Genomic DNA, 20,888 nt, shown 5'->3' on the forward strand with positions numbered 1-20,888 from the left:
GCGATGCTAGGTGTATCTAAAATCAAGCTTAGAGCCTATTTTGGTGCCTATTTCTCAAAATTTTCTCAGAGCGCTTGAGTGCGCCCTGAACTCCAGCCGTGACGTCCCGTACTTTTCCTCGCTCCCCTTTTATGGCCCTACAATTTTATTCTGCTGTGGATTTTGGCTCGCCGTCAATCAACTTGGGGCCCCTCATGTACATCGCTTCTTAAATACATACCATTTTTTTAAGAATACAAATGGCCTAGTTTTATCTCTAGTAGCAAATTATTCACCACCCCCTAAATTTCGAAACACCCCCCCCTAAAAAGAAAAGCTGGGGAACATACTGCTAAGCCGTCTTATCGGCTTTCCTCTCCCCCGGGATAAATATGTAAATCCTATCCTATCCTATAAAAACTCAATTCAATTTTTATGCAAAATGCACAACTTTTAAGCAATAATATACATTGGCATAAAATATCCTTGATAAAAAATTTAAAGTCTGCAATGTTTCCTTCTAACTCGTGCTAAACTTGTACTTAAATTTCATTAGCTCAACTGTTCGATATCAACGGGCAGTTTTGATACCGCATTGCGTGTTTCACAATTGTTTCACAATTTGATATGGTATGAATTCTTCGTGACACGGTTTTATGCGAAAGACTGAGTTGACAGAAGTCTGTCATCTTCTTCGGCGCAATTTTCTCCGCAGCAATATGCAAGCATTGTTTTATATATTCACCATCCGTAAGAGGTTCCATTTTTGATATTCCCGATTTTCAGCCTCAAGCTTCCCATTTTTCTGTTCCACACATACCGGTAATTTTGTTTTTGTGGTTCAACGTAGTAGTATATATTTACGGTATAAAGCATAAACAAACAATAAGAATAGCCAAGACACAATAATGAAAAAAAATTGCACCGTGGTGATTTAAGATTATTGTTGTCGCTAGCGGATTTGCCCATGATTCATATAAAGTTCAATTTTATTTGGCCTTGCATTTTTTTACTATTATTTTTAATTTTCACTATGGCAACACGAAATCTATTCACAGAGATATTTCCAGTTCAATGAATCTATTTTACCGGACGTGATGGCTATGTCAGGTTGCCAAAATTTAGTTAAGTAAAATAAAATAACTTGTTTGAGATTTTGCTTTCCGAGCTGTGTTGTTTTGTATCTATTTTCAAATATTAATTTTAATAGGGGTTAAGATTAGTTATGAGTATTTCCGAGTCTCATGTGGTTAGGTAAATCAAAATGATTATCACGAACAAATAAACCAGTTGTACGCGCCAACTTGCGAAAACACTCTGACATCTGTGGTCGGCAAGGATTTATCCACTACTGTATTATTGTTCTTTCGGCAGTTATGGCGTTGGAAAACAGACTGTTCTTCGTGCTTTGGGTGTGACTGGGGGGTGGTGCTGCGGCGGTCTCTCGTAACTGCGTTAGGAACGTCATTCGAGGATCCCATCGCGTCTGGAGGGCCTGGTGCAGACTTAATGACAGTGTCGGCTAATCTTATTGCATCCTCTTTTCTGACACTATTTTATTATCTTCTCCCTTTGTTTTGTAGTTGTGTGATTGCGAGCTTGCGTGTGTGTTTCGTCGTTTCATTAACCCTTTTGATTCCCACTAGTAGTTACTCGAGGTAGTTTGAGCCCTTGAGCCATTTACTCGGATTATCTTGTTTGTATTGCACCTTTTCCCCACCACTTGCCTCCACAAACCCACGCTCGGCGATGGGCTTTGGCCAACTTATATGCCATATATATATATTAGTGTATACCGCTTGCCTTAGTTATCCCAATTTTAATTTGCAGTTATTGCGCACTTTTCCACGGTTTATTGGTTCGTTCGTTTCCTTCTTTTTTATCTAATAATTTTTCAAACTTTTTCATATTATTTATTCAGAATTTCACCTCGGTTGATAGGAAAAGGCGAGCGGTAATTATAATCCAGTTAGATTTTTCCATGTTTAGAACCCATCGCCGAGTTTGCCAGCCCCTCGCCACTACTTTATAGTTGTTATTTTTGCTTACGACTTTCTTTCCTATATTCTTTGAGGGGGGCTGGCTCAGTTAGATAAGCCGTACTCATTCTTTATATTGACTTGTTATTCTTTACATGTTCAATTTAATTTTTGTTAAGGGTAAATTCTTATTTGTATTTATGTATAAATACCGTTTTTGCCCCCCTGCGCGGGGGAGGCCAGGGTTACTGGAAAATATAGGACCTTTCCCCGACATCAAAACATCCGTATTCTCAAACAATCACAAGCGAGCAGATGTAAACAAACATTCTCCGCTGAAAAGTCGCTCAGACAACTTTGGACGCGTTCCGCACAGGTTGCTGGCGGCTTAGGCAGATATTTGTCTTTTTTTTCGCTTTTTATTTTCTTCACAGGGCTACGAGAGTTAGAAAGCTGTAATACTGTATGTTACTTTTTGCAAACCACGTTCACGAAATCTAATCATTTATATTAAAAGGCTGTACCCGTTGCAGGCATCTTACAGGTACGGTAACGGTACCGTACAGGTCAACCAATTGCTATTTCGAACCAAAAAATAGTAGACAGTTATGCTGATGCAATCAAGGGTACTGGTACCGGTAGCCTACCGTATGTCAGTACGGAAGAATTCGCCTTCGATGTTGCATTTTTATTAAACAGAATCTAGCCTATTAGTGAATTATTTTGGTTGACTAACTATGTGTAAACGCTTCGCATATGGTATTTGCTGGTCTGGCAATCTGTACGGTACCCCTGCCGTTCGAATGGAATAAGATTTATGCCTTTTCCGAAGCCACATATTGACCGCTAAAAAGCAATGAGGTGGATAATGGGGGTCTCGTGTACTTTCTTACCTGAATAACTTCTAGTGGGCGTGGCGTAACAATTTTTGGATATATGATTCCTGACCCCCACCTGATGACGTCATCCAAAAATTACGTCACTTCTACGTCACAATAACGAAATACAGCTTGCCAAAGTATAGCGACGATCACCCGTAATGGCGCCTACGAGTATGTCAACAAACTCAATACGTCAGCGACCTCTCTCTTATCGGGGTCGTTGTGCAGAGCTCAAATAAACAAGGATCACAAGCGACTAAATTGTCGCCAAAGAACGTTCACGATATCCCATTCTGACCAATTTCTGTCCAGCCTCATGTATCATGCTACAATCTAATAGAGCGTTATACGATACAACTCTAACCAAGGCTTTAGACAACGCAATTTTACGCAATGGTAGGTTGGGTACCACACACATAAAGACTTATTATTTTATGTCCAGCAATAGCCATGTATCGTGCTTGCTACAATCTATTAATGGGGTGGTATACGGTACCTCCATAAGCAAGGCTTTAGACAAGCAGAAAGGACATATTAATTCACGCAATGGTTGAAGTTGGGTACCACACACATAAAGACTTGTTATTTTATGTCCAGCAATAGCTCATGTATTGTGCTACGATCTATTAACATGGTGATATACGATACCGCTCTAAGCAAGGCTTTAGACAAACAGAAAGAACATTTAATTCACGCGATGATTGAGGTTGGGTACCGCAGACATAAAGACTTGTTATTTAATATCCAGATGTGCCACATTTTATTAATAGGACATTGAATGTTTTCACTCTATGCAAGGCTTTAGACAAGCAGAAACCGACATATTAATTTGCCTTAGCGCAATGGATGTAGTTTCTTACCTCAATAACTTCTAGTTAACTTAGCGTAACAATTTTTGCATATATCATTCCTGACCCTGCCCTGACTCCGTCATTTAAAAATTACGTCAATGCGAATTCACAATAACGAAATAGAGCTTGCCTGATAATAGCGACCATAATGCAATCGTGATAAATACGCCTGTGTGTCCGCTATGGGTGTAGTTTCTTACCCCAATAACTTCTAGTTAACTTAGCGTAACAATTTTTGCATATATCATTCCTGACCCTCACCTGACTTCGTCATTCAAAAATTACGTCACTGCAACGTCACAATCACGAAATAACGCTTGCCCAATTATAGCGACGATTACTAGTAATGACACCTATGGATGTAGTTTCGTACCTCAATCACTTCTAGTTAACTTAGCGTAACACATTTTGCATATATTCATATATTGCGTAAAATATTTGCCTTTGTATATGTGGCACTACACTCATTGGGGGACCGTAAATTAATATGCCTGTTTCTCATTATCCAAAGTCCATCCAAAGTCTTAGTCCGGCAGATAACGGGACCTTTTTGGCCCAAGTTTGATTTCAGACATAAAGTTTTTTTTATTTGTGATTATTCATCTTGGGGTCATTTCCCATCATTTCTACATGGGTGTAGAGTTTGCAGCATTGAGCAATTTTTTTTACGGCTCGATATTTGTATTAGTGTTTTTCGTCAAACCTGTGCATCATAATGACGCACAACCTGAACCATAACCTGTTACAATACTATGTTCAGGTTGTGCGCAATCTTGGTGCACAAACTACGCAAGCACCAAATTTACTAGGAAATAAAATCCATAACTTTTAGGTGTTTATTGAGATATTTGTGTTAGTGTTTTTCGTCAAACATGTGCATCATAATGACGCACAACCTGAACCATAACCTGTTACAATACTATGTTCAGGTTGTGCGCAATCTTGGTGCACAAACTACGCAAGCACCAAATTTACTAGGAAATAAAATCAATAACTTTTCGGTATGATAAGCCCAGCTTTGGGTCTCGACCCATATAAAGTGTATGGAAATACTGTCGAAACATACTCGAAAAATAAAGAGTACTATTTCAAAATACCCGTTTTTGTTGCTATTAACAATACAAGCCTGCTAATGCAGTCGCCAGTGGTTCAAGTGGATATACACCCGGTGGAGAACAGTCAATTATTTGTTAGCGAGAATTGTTATGCAGCGGGATGATCACGACGACGCAGTGGAAGATAATGATGTCACGAGAACAAGAATGAGAAAAATGCTACATCTTACAGTATATCCCTGGGAAAGAATGTAGTTTATTTTTATGTTCCATGACAATGCTTTTCAAACTACCAAAGACACTTTTGCTTCTTCTTTTCTATAAAAATACATTGTTATTATATATTCGCATTTCCATCTGTTTGTTCGTGCTCCCAGATAACCGATCAGCGGCCTCCAAGGAGGACGGGGTCCCCTTTTAAGAATCCCTGTCATAAACCAAAAGAGGCGACCGGGCTTCTCTTGCCTGTTGTTATGCTGTCCCTGGAATTCAGCTACAACAAAAATTTCACGAAAACGGATTTTTAAATTTTATGATTTTATTAATCTCAACAATGAATGATATACGGGTGGTAAAATGCCAAGTTATTCCAACAACATGATCATGTTTTGCAATTTACAACCAATATTTTGTATGTAACTTTGTTTGACAGAGCCCCAAGAGCTCTAACTACAAATATCAAAAATGAGGGGCTAAAAAAGTCACACTTCAACATTGTCAAATGTGCTGTATTTACGATGGATAACAGGTTTACCAAAAAGAATTACATAAAAAATGGTAAAATAAAAATCAATTCAGCAATATCTACTTGGTGATATGCATCTGTTGATGATTTTATGTGTTTGTTTTGGAAGTTTTATAACAGAATTAATTGGGGTTGTTGGAGATGTTTTAAAAAAAGGTTGCATGGAAAAAAGTTTCACAAAATGTCAAGGTTTGATAGTAGTAGAGAAGTAGAAAAAATACTCCCATGTATTTTTTCATTTGATAACCCCACCACAGAACCTCCCCGATAAGTATACGCAGCAATTGCGAGAGGCAGAAATGCCAAGATGGGATTTCATCGCATTGCAAACCAATATTAGCAATTCTTATATATATTCGCGCATTCCCACCTACACACTTTAAGAACTATGTCAGATGAGCGACATATTATCGAATATCAGTAAAGGAATAGTGCAATGGGAAAAGACATATAGGGCGGAACTTTCGGTAGTATGCAATCAAATAATTTTATTGTAGAATATATATTTAAAAACATTTCGTCACGCCAACTGCAGTCCGAAACTTTTTGTCTCTACAAGGATATATTAATTTTGCCAAAGTCAATGCAGCACTGAAAGGTTGCGGATCTTCCAAAAGAAAACACGTTACACATCTTTGGATACCAGTGGATGGTTTTACATGGCCTTGTTCGGAGTGAAAGACGAGGTCAAATATTCCAATCCAATTCAACTAATTAAATATTTCCCAAGTCCCTAAGCTTAAACTAGGAAAACGAAATGCGCGCGACAACGCAAATGTATGTTGAAGAACGCAACAGAAAGTGGCTAGATGCTGTCAATGGATCTTGGCTTGTATTAGTGAAATAAACTACCATTCTACTAAAATTGAATTTCTGACATTGTAAGGAGATTCAGTGTTACTATGTATGCAAAACTAAACCATGTAGTTATGAAATAATTGTTTTTAACAAAAAAGCGCTCCTGAAGTATTCGTACCAAGATGGCGCACAACCTGAACATTGTATGTTTACCAGGTTAGAGTTCAGGATGTGCGTCATCTTGGACCGAATACTTTGAATCCACTCAAAAAAAATTGCTCAACATTATATACTCCACACCCACCTGGGTATCATTATATATGTCATATACATTATATCAAAACAATAAAAAAATTTACGTCCCAAAACAATGTTAAGGCCCGATTCTGCCGGACTATATCTGGTGTCTACTTTTATCCTATACAACACAATATTTGGAAAACTGTGTAAAATTTGTAGTAATTTTCTTGGATTTACTTGCTTGTTCCTTCATGATATATTTTTTTAAATCTGTTATATTCTATTTCTACACTGAATGAATAAACTATATTGTAAAACCTATCGGATACCCGACTGTTTTGGTTGAACCGGTATGATTGGAACTATGGCTCGATCTAACTTTGTGGGCTTAGCACCAAATACAGACGACAAAACTGTTGGATCTATTTTGTTCCCTCCATATAGGCTGGGGAAGCGAAAAATATTTTATTCCCCTCAATTTCATCTGTTGGATAGTCTTGGTTAGTCCAACGATATGACAACAAGCATCAATAGTTCTGATGAATATGTAACAATTTTTGAAACATGTTTATCACTATAACATTATTGGTCTTGTAATTTCACGTGGTATATAATCGATCATAATACCTCAATAAACCTGTTGAATCTAATCTTACAATAGTATATTTGCTTGGCTTTGAAATCTAGCGTTGAACCAAGATTGACGACTGAACCATCATGAATGTATCTGAAAAAAATTATTATTTGTTCATAATTACAGATTGCTGTAGTTTGTGCAAAGTTTCCAAAAATGTATTTAAAAGACTTTTTAAACTGCCCCTGCATTTCATTTGTTTCTATACTAAACACACCAATTCAGTCCTTACTTAGGACGCTATCTATTAGTCTATGAACCATGGGATACGGTACCGGTAGTCACGCAGGTCTCCCAGTCCTCTGACATTCTTCAACCATATAAGTTTAAATATCACCTTTCAATGAAAAGTATTGTATACTTCTCCAGCGTGTGGAAAGAAAAGTTTTTGAAGAACCAAGTCATAGAAAAGTCATCTCAGAGGGATTCAATTTTTGTATGTTAAATAAGCTTTTGGAACTAAGTTAGGTACGATAACCACAATGTGAAGGCGGAATAACGTTAATAATAAATCACTTGACAATATGTTATAACTTTAGAAGCACGAAAATACCGCCATCACCAGTGAAATGCCATTCGAAGGCCTTTAAAACGAGCAACGTACTACTCTATCGCCCTACACAAGCCTGAATATTTGCAATGTTTGTCTGAGCGACCAAAATCAAAACAATAAAGGTCAAAGGTCGGGGAAAGGTCCAATAAAAGTGCATAATAGGCCGCGAGTCGAGGCCCTGAAAAACGCATAGAAAGTGAGTTTCGTAGCGCACATCAGGTAACTACCTGAAAATGATTTTAAAATGTTCCTTGAATATTTAGTAACAAATATTGCCTTGTTCCCACTCCCAAAAGTTGCACGTTTTACGGAAAAGACGCTTTTACTACAAGAAATACGTGCTACGATCTGTCCTATATTCTCTACATTTTCGGCAATGAACAATGACTTTTGCATGACGTAACAATTGAATCGAATCAGCTGTTAGCGAGCGGATGAATATTAGTTGTTACTGCTCGACCTTGCGTTGAGTTGGGCAGCCTTTCCATAGCCCTGTTTAGTTATTATTAGTTTAGTTATGCTAAGACGTTGTTGAAAAATGTATAAGTAAGTTATCAAACACTTGTAGATCCTTACCACGGATATGGGCCGCGAGACGAAGCCTTGAAAACGCCCAGAAAATGAGTTTCGCAGCGCACATCTGGTAACTAAATAAATTCTTCAGTTTTGTGTGAAAATGAACATACTGAACGCATTACAGCTTGTTCCACAATCCTGATGCAAAATTGAATATAAGAGGTTCCCGGAAATTCAATAACCATAAGTTTACAACACATACATAGGAAATGCAATTCGAGAGCCATATAGCACACTAGCACAAATGTATTCCTGTAATGTTTTGCCTGACCAAAATCGGACTTCCTCAGTCAATCATAATTTATTAGGTAGATTACGAAAAATATGGCATACAGGTAACCAACAACAAAAAATACTTTAATTGTGTGACAGGAGTCGCGAGTGACCTCGAAAGCAGCGACACCAACAACGCTGATTCACATTAGCAAATAAATTTTATGTAATAACCACAAGCAGTATACAATAAGAACAGCATAAAAAGCTACATCCATTTTATAGAAGCTATCAAACGTATTTATTTTTAAGCAATGAAGTCACAAATTAACATCGTGAGCACGAAAACACAGATAAATCAGTTATTTCTCACTTAGAAATTTACCGGAAAAGTCAAGAAAATTAAATGAATGTACAATATGTACATAACATAGTGAACAGAAATATTACAATTAGTCTTTTTTTAGTTTATGTGGTTATGTATTTGAACAAAGGTAATATTATTTCTTGAAACAGGACTACGACACTAACAAATGTCCGAAAAAAAAAATAATAAATGATACCTATTAAATCAACTGCAATATCTAATTCACTTTCTTATGAATTGTTTTCGAAATCCACTATCTCGAAAATCGACTTTTCCTCTATAAGTGTACTGTGATTTTTGCAGTCAATACAAAAACAAAAATCTGTGCAATTTAAGTTGATTTTGGCACACTTGCATAAATTATTTTGACTATTTTTCTTACACTTGCAATTTGCCAACTCAAGAACTGATTTGAGGGCCACATGCTTCTTCAGTGAATCATTGTTGGGTGGAGAGTATAATCCTTATGTTTGCCAGTGTTAAATAGACGTGCCCTGGTATCATTTACATTCTTCATATCCTCTTCATACAGTGAACAAACATATTCCTCAGCTTTATTTATTAATGCCTCGTTAACCTCAAAAGAGTTTCATAGTTGAGAAAAAAATGAATTGAAAACCTCAATGAAGTCTCCAACGTGAGTTTGATGGGCAGTTCCAATTGCAGAAAAGTGCTAAAATATTTCAATATGAATAGCCCATCTAAGCTGTTTGCAACTACTATGATTCTCATATACCTTTACGCTTCAAGACTTCTTGTTTAATCCATTTTATAGCACTGATAGCAGCAGGGATTAGAGCCTGCGTTAGGTCGGATTGGTGGAACATTGCCGTTTTCTTTTGTAGTACAGTATCTAAAATGAGGAAGAAAATCATATTTGGAACAGCATGAGTGTAAAAATACCACTAAATACTAACTAATAATACCTTGAATACATAATGCATTTTGTCTGATGTACTCAATGAGCGTATATAGGCTATGCTCATTGCATGTACTACAGTCCAGCAGTGTTTGCATACCATTACTAGACTATATCTACACTAAATTTTGATATATCACAGTCTGAAATGCCCTATGACAGTATGAGTATGGACTATAGACTATATTTTAAAACATCAACTGTCTGTCTACAACTTGATTTCTCACCTCTCAATCGTTTCCAATGCTATTTCTCTTTCCACTCCGGCATAACTTATCATTGCTTCCCAGGTTCTTGTCGACTGTATGAATTTTAGACCAACCGACATTAGTAAAATTGATTATTTCCTTCTCTTTCACACAACCGTGCATTACAGAAACAGCCATTAATTTCTATTTCCAAACATACTGTGGCCTATATAGTAGTATAGGTCTGCTGAATAGTCAAGAAGAGTCATTAAATTAATCATAAACATTTCATGCAAGCCAGAAAATATCGTTGTTTGTGACATATTATTCTAGGTCTAGCCTTCCTTGGAGTTACCGCACCGTACCTATTTAACAACGTCTTATGAGCTAGTGCTCAACTAAAATTGCTATTTATGGTAAGGATATACAAGTGTTTAATATCTTACTTATACTTTTCAACACCTTCTTAGAATAACTGAACTAATATTAACTGAAAAAACTACCACTGTGAATCCAGCGGAATTTCAGCGGAAAAATATTCTGCAGTTTTTAACCGGTTCCCATGCGGAAAATAATCTCTTATTACAATATTTATAAGGGATGAATGGATCCTATTTGAAATAATATGTTCCGAAGGAAACAACTCAGACCAAAATATAGGTTTAAGCACATTTAGCTGGTAGTGGTAATTACAACATACCTAACTGTATATCACATAAAACAGAAAAACTGAAACGTATTAGAATATATTTGCAGAATGAAAAAAAATAAAAAATAAATATAGGCTAAATTTGATGGGAACAGAAAAATATCGGAAAATATTTTTTTCAATGTTACATGCAAACTCTAGGGTTCCAAATGCGAATATGATCCGCAAAGTTCCGACAATTTTTGACAGTAATTTTGAATAGTACAAATAGTGAAAAGTATTATATATAAAAGTTGAAGGGAACAAAGCGGGACTTTATGATTTATGGGGCTTCAAATACAGGCCAAAAACAAGATTTTCCGAAATTTGATGCGAACTCGATACATCGAGGCCAAATTCGAACATGTTGCTTTATTTGCCGACAATTTTTGACAACGATTTCGATCACATGTACAAGTCAAGTGTCTAACACAAAAGTATGATCAACAGCGAAACAAAACTTAACAAAATATGGACCTTCAAAAATTGACAAAAAATCATAATTTGCTATATTTCGTGCAAACTTAATAATTCGATGCCGAATACGAATATGATCCGCAATATGCCGACAACTTTTAACAGTAATTTTGAATAGTACCAATAGTGAAAAGTATTATATATAAAAGTTGAAGGGAACAAAGCGGGACTTTATGATTTATGGGGGCTCCAAATACAGGCCAAAAACAAGATTTTTCTAAATTTGATGCGAATTCGATATATCGAGGCCAAATTCGAACTTGTTGCTTCATTTGCCGACAACTTTTGAAAACGATTTCGATGACATGTACAAGTCAAGTGTCTAACACAAAAGTATGATCAACAGCGGAACAAAACTTAACAAAATATGGCCCTTCAAAAATTGACAAAAAATCAGATTTTGCTGTATTTCGTCGAACTCAATGATTCGATGCCGAATTCGAATATGATCCGCAAAGTGCCGACAACTTTTAACAGTAATTTTGAATAGTACCAATAGTGAAAAGTATTATATATAAAAGTTGAAGGGAACAAAGCGGGACTTTATGATTTATGGGGCTTCAAATACCGGCCAAAAACAAGATTTTTCGGAATTTGATGCGAACTCGATACAACGAGGCCAAATTCGAACTTGTTGCTTTATTTGCCGACAACTTTTGACAACGATTTCGATGACATGTACAAGTCAAGTGTCTAACACCAAAGTATGATCAACAGCAGAACAAAACTTAACAAAATATGGCCCTTCAAAAATTGACTAAAGATCATAATTTGCTATATTTCGTGCGAACTTAATATTTCGATGCCGAATACGAATATGATCCGCAATATGCCGACAAACTTTAACATTAATTTTGAATAGTACCAATAGTGAAAAGTATTATATATAAAAGTTGAAGGGAACAAAGCGGGACTTTATGATTTATGGGGGCTCCAAATACAGGCAAAAAACAAGATTTTTCGAAATTTGATGCGAACTCGATATATCGAGGCCAAATTCGAACATGTTGCTTTATTTGCCGACAACTTTTGACAATGATTTCGATGACATGTACAAGTCAAGTGTCTAACACCAAAGTATGATCAACAGCGGAACAAAACTTATCAAAATATGGCCCTTCAAAAATACCAAAAAAATTATAATTTGCTATATTTCGTGCGAACTTAATATTTCGATGCCGAATACGAATATGATCCGCAATATGCCGACAACTTTTAACAGTAATTTTGAATAGTACCAATAGTGAAAAGTATTATATATAAAAGTTGAAGGGAACAAAGCGGGACTTTATGATTTATGGGGCTTCAAATACAGGCCAAAAACAAGATTTTCCGAAATTTGATGCGAACTCGATACATCGAGGCCAAATTCGAACATGTTGCTTTATTTGCCGACAATTTTTGACAACGATTTCGATCACATGTACAAGTCAAGTGTCTAACACAAAAGTATGATCAACAGCGAAACAAAACTTAACAAAATATGGACCTTCAAAAATTGACAAAAAATCATAATTTGCTATATTTCGTGCAAACTTAATAATTCGATGCCGAATACGAATATGATCCGCAATATGCCGACAACTTTTAACAGTAATTTTGAATAGTACCAATAGTGAAAAGTATTATGTATAAAAGTTGAAGGGAACAAAGCGGGACTTTATGATTTATGGGGGCTCCAAATACAGGCCAAAAACAAGATTTTTCTAAATTTGATGCGAACTCGATATATCGAGGCCAAATTCGAACTTGTTGCTTCATTTGCCGACAACTTTTGAAAACGATTTCGATGACATGTACAAGTCAAGTGTCTAACACAAAAGTATGATCAACAGCGGAACAAAACTTAACAAAATATGGCCCTTCAAAAATTGACAAAAAATCAGATTTTGCTGTATTTCGTCGAACTCAATGATTCGATGCCGAATTCGAATATGATCCGTAAAGTGCCGACAACTTTTAACAGTAATTTTGAATAGTACCAATAGTGAAAAGTATTATATATAAAAGTTGAAGGGAACAAAGCGGGACTTTATGATTTATGGGGCTTCAAATACCGGCCAAAAACAAGATTATTCGGAATTTGATGCGAACTCGATACAACGAGGCCAAATTCGAACTTGTTGCTTTATTTGCCGACAACTTTTGACAACGATTTCGATGACATGTACAAGTCAAGTGTCTAACACCAAAGTATGATCAACAGCAGAACAAAACTTAACAAAATATGGCCCTTCAAAAATTGACTAGGGATCATAATTTGCTATATTTCGTGCGAACTTAATATTTCGATGCCGAATACGAATATGATCCGCAATATGCCGACAAACTTTAACAGTAATTTTGAATAGTACCAATAGTGAAAAGTATTATATATAAAAGTTGAAGGGAACAAAGCGGGACTTTATGATTTATGGGGGCTCCAAATACAGGCGAAAAACAAGATTTTTCGAAATTTGATGCGAACTCGATACATCGAGGCCAAATTCGAACATGTTGCTTTATTTGCCGACAACTTTTGACAATGATTTCGATGACATGTACAAGTCAAGTGTCTAACACCAAAGTATGATCAACAGCGGAACAAAACTTATCAAAATATGGCCCTTCAAAAATACCAAAAAAATTATAATTTGCTATATTTCGTGCGAACTTAATATTTCGATGCCGAATACGAATATGATCCGCAATATGCCGACAACTTTTAACAGTAATTTTGAATAGTACCAATAGTGAAAAGTATTATATATAAAAGTTGAAGGGAACAAAACGGTACTTTATGATTTATGGGGCTTCAAACACAGGCCTAAAACAAGATTTTCTAAATTTGATGCGTACTCGATATATCGAAGCCGAATTCGAATATGTTTCTTTATATGCCGACAACTTTTGACAACGATTTCGATCACATGTATAAGTCAAGTGTCTAACACCAAAGTATGATCAACAGCGGAACAAAACTTAACAAAATATGGCCCTTCAAAAATTGACGAAAAATCAGATTTTGCTGTATTTCGTGCGAACTCAATGATTCGATGCCGAATTCGAATATGATCCACAAAGTGCCGACAACTTTTAACAGTAATTTTGAATAGTACCAATAGTGAAAAGTATTATATATAAAAGTTGAAGGGAACAAACCGGGACTTTATGATTTATGGGGCTTCAAATACCGGCCAAAAACAAGATTTTTCGAAATTTGATGCGAACTCGGTACATCGAGGCCAAATTCGAACATGTTGCTTTATTTGCCGACAACTTTTGACAACGATTTCGATGACATGTACAAGTCAAGTGTCTAACACAAAAGTATGATCAACAGCGGAACAAAACTTAAAAAAATATGTAACTTCAAAAATTGACAAAAAATCAGAATTTGCTATATTTCGTGCGAACTTAATAATTCGATGAAGAATTCGAATATGATCCGCTTTGTTCCCTTCAACTTTTATATATAATACTTTTCACTATTGGTACTATTCAAAATTACTGTTAAAAGTTGTCGGCACTTTGCGGATCATATTCGAATTCGGCATCGAATCATTGAGTTCGCTCGAAATTTAGCAAACTCTGATAATTTGTCAATTTTTGAAGGGCCATATTTTGTTAAGTTTTGTTCCGCTGTTGATCATACTTTGGTGTTAGTTACTTGACTTGTACCAGTCATCGAAATCGTTGTCAAAAATTGTCGGCAAATAAAGCAACATGTTCGAATTTGGCCTCGATGTATCGAGTTCGCATCAAATTTCAGAAAATCTTGTTTTTGGCCGGTATTTGAAGTCCCATAAATCATGAAGTCCCACTTTGTTCCCTTCAATTTTTATATATCATACTTTTCACTATTGATATATACTATTCAAAATTACTGTTGAAAGTTGTCGGCATATTGCGGATCATATTCGAATTCTTCATCGAATTATTAAGTTCGCACGAAATATAGCAAATTCTGATTTTTTGTCAATTTTTAAAGTTACATATTTTTTAAGTTTTGTTCCGCTGTTGATCATACTTTGGTGTTAGACACTTGACTTGTACATGTCATCGAAATCGTTGTCAAAAGTTGTCGGCAAATAAAGCAACATGTTCGAATTTGGCCTCGATGTATCGAGTTCGCATCAAATTTCGAAAAATCTTGTTTTTGGCCGGTATTTGAAGCCCCATAAATCATAAAGTCCCGCTTTGTTCTCTTCAACTTTTATATATAATACTTCTCACTATTGGTACTATTCAAAATTACTGTTAAAAATTGTCGGCACTTTACGGATCACTATCGAATTCGGCATCGAATCATTGAGTTCGCTCGAAATTTAGCAAACTCCGATAATTTGTCAATTTTTGAAAGGCCATATTTTGTTAAGTTTTGTTCCGCTGTTGATCATACTTTAATGTTAGTTACTTGACTTGTACATGTTATCGGAATCGTTGTCAAAAATTGTCGGCAAATAAAGCAACATGTTCGAATTTGGCCTCGATGTATCGAGTTCGCATCAAATTTCATAAAATCTTGTTTTTGGCCGGTATTTGAAGCCCCATAAATGATGAAGTCCCACTTTGTTTCCTTCAATTTTTATATATAATACTTTTCACTATTGATACTATTCAAAATTACTGTTGAAAGTTGTCGGCATATTACGGATCATATTCGAATTCTTCATCGAATTATTAAGTTCGCACGAAATATAGCAAATTCTGATTTTTGTCAATTTTTGAAGTTACATATTTTTTTAAGTTTTGTTCCGCTGTTGATCATACTTTGGTGTTAGACACTTGACTTGTACATGTCATCGAAATCGTTGTCAAAAGTTGTCGGCAAATAAAGCAACATGTTCGAATTTGGCCTCGATGTATCGAGTTCGCATCAAATTTCGAAAAATCTCGTTTTTGGCCGGTATTTGAAGCCCCATAAATCATAAAGTCCCGCTTTGTTCCCTTCAACTTTTATTTATAATACTTTTCACTATTGGTACTATTCAAAATTACTGTTAAAAGTTGTCGGCACTTTGCGGATCATATTCGAATTCGGCATCGATATTTCGAGTACGGATCAAATTTTAGCAAAACTTGTATTTGGCCTGTATTTGAAGCCCCAATAATCATAAAGTCCCGCTTTGTTCCCTTCAACTTTTATATATAATACTTGTCACTATTGGTACTTTTCAAAATTACTGTTAAAAGTTGTCGGCACTTTGCGGATTATATTCGAATTCGGCATCGAATCATTGAGTTCGTACGAAATATAGCAAAATCTGATTTTTTGTCAATTTTTGAAGGACCATATTTTTTTAAGTTTTATTCCGCTGTTAATCATACTTTGGTGTTAGACACTTGACTTGTACATGTGATCGAAATCGTCGCAAAAGCTGTCGGCATATAAAGCAACATATCCGAATTCGGCCTCGATATACCGAGTACGCATCAAATTTCAGAAAATCTTGTTTTTCGCCTGTATTTGAAACCCCATAAATCACAAAGTCCCGCTTTGTTCCCTTCAACTTTTATATATAATACTTATCACTATTGGTACTATTCAAAATTACTGTTAAAAATTGTCGGAACTTTGCGGATCATATTCGCATTTGGTCTCAAACCCTAGAGTTTGCATGTAACATTGAAAAAAATATTTTCCAATATTTTTGTGTTCCCATCAGAAGTAACCTATTTTTAATTTGTATTTTTTTTCATTCTGCAAATATTTTCTAATACGTTTTAGTTTTTCTGTTTTATGTGATACAGTTATGTATGCTGTAATTACCACTCCCAGCTAAATGTGCTTAAACTTATATTTTGGTCTTCCTTCGGAACTATCATTCCAAATAGGATCCATTTATCCCTTATAAATATTGTAATAAGAGATTATTTTCCGCATGGGAACCGGTTGAAAACTGCAGAATATTTTCCCGCTGAAATTCCGCTGAATTCACAGTGGTAAAAAACTATGGAAAGGCTACTCAACGCAAAAGCGAGCAGTATTAGTACATCTGATATTCATCCGACCACTGGGAACCACCTACAGCTGACTAATTTGTTTGTTACGTCATGCAGAAGTCTGCGTTCATTGGCCCATGATACCGGAAAAGCAGAGAAAATAGGACAGATGATCACACATATTTATTGTAGTAAAAGCGTCTTTTCTGTAAAACGTGCAACTTTTGGAAGTGGGAACAAGGCAATATTTGTTACTAAATTTCTAAGGAACATTTTAAAATCATTTTCAGGTAGTTTCCTTATGTGCGCTACGAAACTGAAAGATAAATGGCCTCGGCTAGCGGCCTATAAAAACAAAAAAGTATTAGACGACCTTTACCCCCCGACAGACAGGGGAAACTTTGGACATTTCACACGTCGTTTTCGTACTGCATCTCTTCCAACGTAAACGGCTTAGATCTGTAGATTGTATTGTTTCTGCTGCGAGGTTTGACCAGACCTCAATTGTTCTCTGAAGATGTCGAAATTACGATGGAAGCCATTAGAGGCCAACCCGGATGTAATGAATAGCTATTCGAAAGAAATTGGCCTTTCGCCGGACTGGGAATTTGTTGACGTTTATGGATTAGATCGCGATTCACTGTTATATCTTCCGCAACCTTGTTGTGCTTTCATATTACTTTTTCCGATAACCGAAAAATATGAGATTTTTTGCAAAGAAGAAAAAGAGAAACAGAAAGACTTACAGAACTCAAGTGTATCGGTATACTTTATGAAGCAAACTATAGGAAATGCTTGTGGAACTATCGGTTTGCTTCACAGTTTTGGAAACAATCAATACAGGGAAGATTTTGTCAAAGAAGGATCTATTCTGAAATCATTGTTAGACGCTTCCAGTAATCTAAGTCCGGAAGAAAAGGGAAAACTCCTTGAAAGCAATGAGGATATGTGTAAAGCTCATCAGAAGAGTGCAAGCGAGGGACAGTCAAGAGAAATCAGTGCAGATGAGGAAGTAAATTTGCATTTTGTTGCAATTGTTCGTGTTGGTACCACAATTTATGAGTTTGATGGCAGAAAACCTTTCCCTATTGATCATGGTAAATGTAATGAAGAAAGTGATTTCGTTCATTGTGCTGCTGGAGTTTGTCTGAAGTTTATGGCACGGGACCCAGATGAAGCTAGATTTACAATTGTTGCTCTATGTGCCAAACAAACATAACAATATAATATGTCCTCTTCGCATTAGAGTGTCAAATAGTAAATCAAACTGATTCAAAACCTTTGAAGCTGTTGAATGTTACACAGGGTTCCTCAGACAATGTAGAAAATATTATCACCCATGTAGATTTTGTATGAATTGGCATAAATTCAGCTTTGTTGCTGTAATCCAGCAGCCGACAAGAAAGATAGCCTATAGCTAGTTTTTTGCAATTGTTGACATGTAAAATCAAACTGTTCAAATCAAGCACTGTTCATACAAATTTTGTGTTACCTGTATCCCAATAATAAGGCCATTGTCCAAATGAGTTTACTTTAAATGTTAACATATGACTAATAATGATGCATGTTATTATTTTCTGCTGAACCGGTAGTTTACTGTTCCTTTTTGAATAGTTTAAATGCACCCAACTTTATACTGTTATGTTATACCATCCTGTTAACATTATTTCAATTCAATCGTTATACCCTCTAATTAAAGTTCAATTCTTCGGAGTCATTTTTTATTTAAAGGTATTTTTGCTTCAGATTGTAATTGTAAATAACCTTATTCTACAAAGTTAATTATGCATTTGGTAAACTTGCTTGTCATGATGTCAACTATCAGTTTGATTATTGCAGCAACTTCCTGCATAATATTCCTTTTCGGCATCTATTTATTGAAGTTTTATACAAGATTGAAGAAAAGGAAGCAATCGGCCCAATCCATGGATAAGATCACAATTGGATTTTTCCATCCATATTGCAATGCTGGTGGAGGTGGTGAACGAGTACTTTGGTGTGCTGTGAGAGCTTTACAAATAAAGTACCCAGATATTCGTTGCATCATTTATACTGGTGACTATGATGCATCTCCTGAAGATATTTTATCACATGCTAAAGAAAAGTTTAACATTGTCCTGCCCAAAAAAGTTGACTTTATATTTCTTCATAAAAGATCTTGGGTTGAAGCAATACATTATCCCGTTTTCACACTAATGGGTCAAAGCCTGGGTTCTATGCTTCTTGCTTATGAAGCAATCAATTCATATATACCTGATGTATTTATTGACAGTATGGGATATCCATTTTCATATTTCATTTTTAAAACAATAGCGGGTTGCAAAGTAGGATGCTATGTCCACTACCCAACAATAAGCACAGATATGCTAAGTTTGGTTTCAGACAGAACTGGCTCTTTCAACAACCGGGCTATAATAGCCAAAAGTGCAGTTTTGACCAATTTCAAATTGATGTATTACTGGTTCTTTGCATGGTGCTATGGATGTGCTGGTGCTCGCTCAGATGTGGTCATGGTGAATTCGAGCTGGACGAAAGGTCATATTGAAGCATTGTGGGGTGCAAAAGACGATCGTCCTATTGATAAAATATTTCCTCCTTGCGATATAAAAGCTTTCTTGGAAATTCCACTGCAACGATCTTCCAAAAACAAAATAATATTGTCAATAAGTCAATTTCGACCTGAAAAAAATCAAGCTCTTCAGGTAAAATCTTTTGCTCGCTTTTTATCAACTAAGCCAGTTGGCACACGGCAGGAGTATCAGCTTATGTTAGCTGGAGGTTGCCGTAATCAAGGGGATGAAAAACGAGTTCAAGAGTTGAAATCTTTGGCAAAACAGTTGGGAATCTCGGACAATGTCTGCATCAAAGTTAATATATCATTCACAGAACTCAAAGAATTATTATCTTCATCACAAATCGGCATACATACTATGACGAATGAACATTTCGGAATTGGTGTTGTTGAATTTCAGGCAGCTGGAGTTATAGCTTTAGCTCACAATTCAGGCGGACCAAAAATGGATATTGTTGTAGGAGAAAGAAATCAGAAGACCGGATTTCTTGCTGAGACTGTGGAAGAATACGCGAAAGCAATTGAAAACATATTCAATCTTTCACCAGAAGAAAAGACAAGGGTGGCAATGAAAGCGAGAGAAGCTTGTGAAAGATTTAGTGAGGGCCAATTTGAGGCTGATTTTTTACAAACAATGCATAGATTATTGGAAACTTAGTTTATTGTTTATCACTTTAGTGATGTTTTTGCACCCAAACTGCAGTTGTTTATATACAATATTATGCAATAAAAAATAGTTATGAAATCTTGTATTGATCTAGATTTACGAGTCTTCTTGTGAGATTACACCTCTTGAGTTTTTTTCGCTTATTCTTGGAGCTGAAGTCCATATTGGTTGACCAGGGATTTCCAAAATGAAATTGAATATTCAAATTCATCATATTCGATATACCAGTAGTAAGTTTTTGTACTTAGGGATAATTAAGAACATTCTTATTAAAAAAATTGGGGATTTTAAGCCATCCGACAAACAGATCTAAATGTACAATATCTCAACCAGTAACAAACAACAGAGAAAACGATGATCAGCATGAAGGTGTAGTGATTTGTGTAATGCCTCACATGAACCTTCTCCCCAATTTTAAATGTATTCCATATTCAAAAATATTTTCTCAGTTTCAGATTAGTGAAATATTCGGTTCTGGGATTCTGGTCATCCCTACTCTCAACAATTTTTCTGGCCCCGAGGCGCTTGCATCTTCTTGTTGTACGCTTATGTTTAGTTCAAATTTTGATACACTTCTTGGC

At 35.8% G+C, this 20,888-nt stretch overlaps 2 protein-coding genes and 1 long non-coding RNA gene across 3 annotated transcripts; 2 read left to right on the forward strand and 1 right to left on the reverse strand.

Annotated features, from left to right (window-relative positions):
- Window positions 1–8,573: 8,573 nt before the first annotated feature.
- On the reverse strand, window positions 8,574–10,400 carry LOC144424569 (uncharacterized). The gene is made up of 2 exons (XR_013476788.1): window positions 10,018–10,400; window positions 8,574–9,724 (listed from the first exon to the last, which is right to left on the reverse strand). It is a non-coding gene; the product is annotated as an uncharacterized LOC144424569 (long non-coding RNA).
- Window positions 10,401–17,201: 6,801 nt separating this feature from the next.
- On the forward strand, window positions 17,202–18,815 carry LOC120331232 (ubiquitin carboxyl-terminal hydrolase isozyme L3-like). The gene has a single exon (XM_039398308.2). It carries the CDS (start codon window positions 17,586–17,588, stop codon window positions 18,285–18,287), a length of 702 nt encoding a protein of 233 aa, XP_039254242.1. The 5' UTR covers window positions 17,202–17,585; the 3' UTR covers window positions 18,288–18,815.
- A 37-nt stretch (window positions 18,816–18,852) lies between these two features.
- LOC120331197 (GDP-Man:Man(3)GlcNAc(2)-PP-Dol alpha-1,2-mannosyltransferase-like) lies at window positions 18,853–20,390 on the forward strand. Its single transcript, XM_039398266.2, has one exon. It carries the CDS (start codon window positions 18,853–18,855, stop codon window positions 20,296–20,298), a length of 1,446 nt encoding a protein of 481 aa, XP_039254200.2. The 3' UTR covers window positions 20,299–20,390.
- Window positions 20,391–20,888: the final 498 nt, after the last annotated feature.

This window comes from Styela clava, chromosome 6 (genome assembly GCF_964204865.1).
Source record: "Styela clava chromosome 6, kaStyClav1.hap1.2, whole genome shotgun sequence".
Lineage (NCBI taxonomy): Eukaryota > Metazoa > Chordata > Ascidiacea > Stolidobranchia > Styelidae > Styela > Styela clava.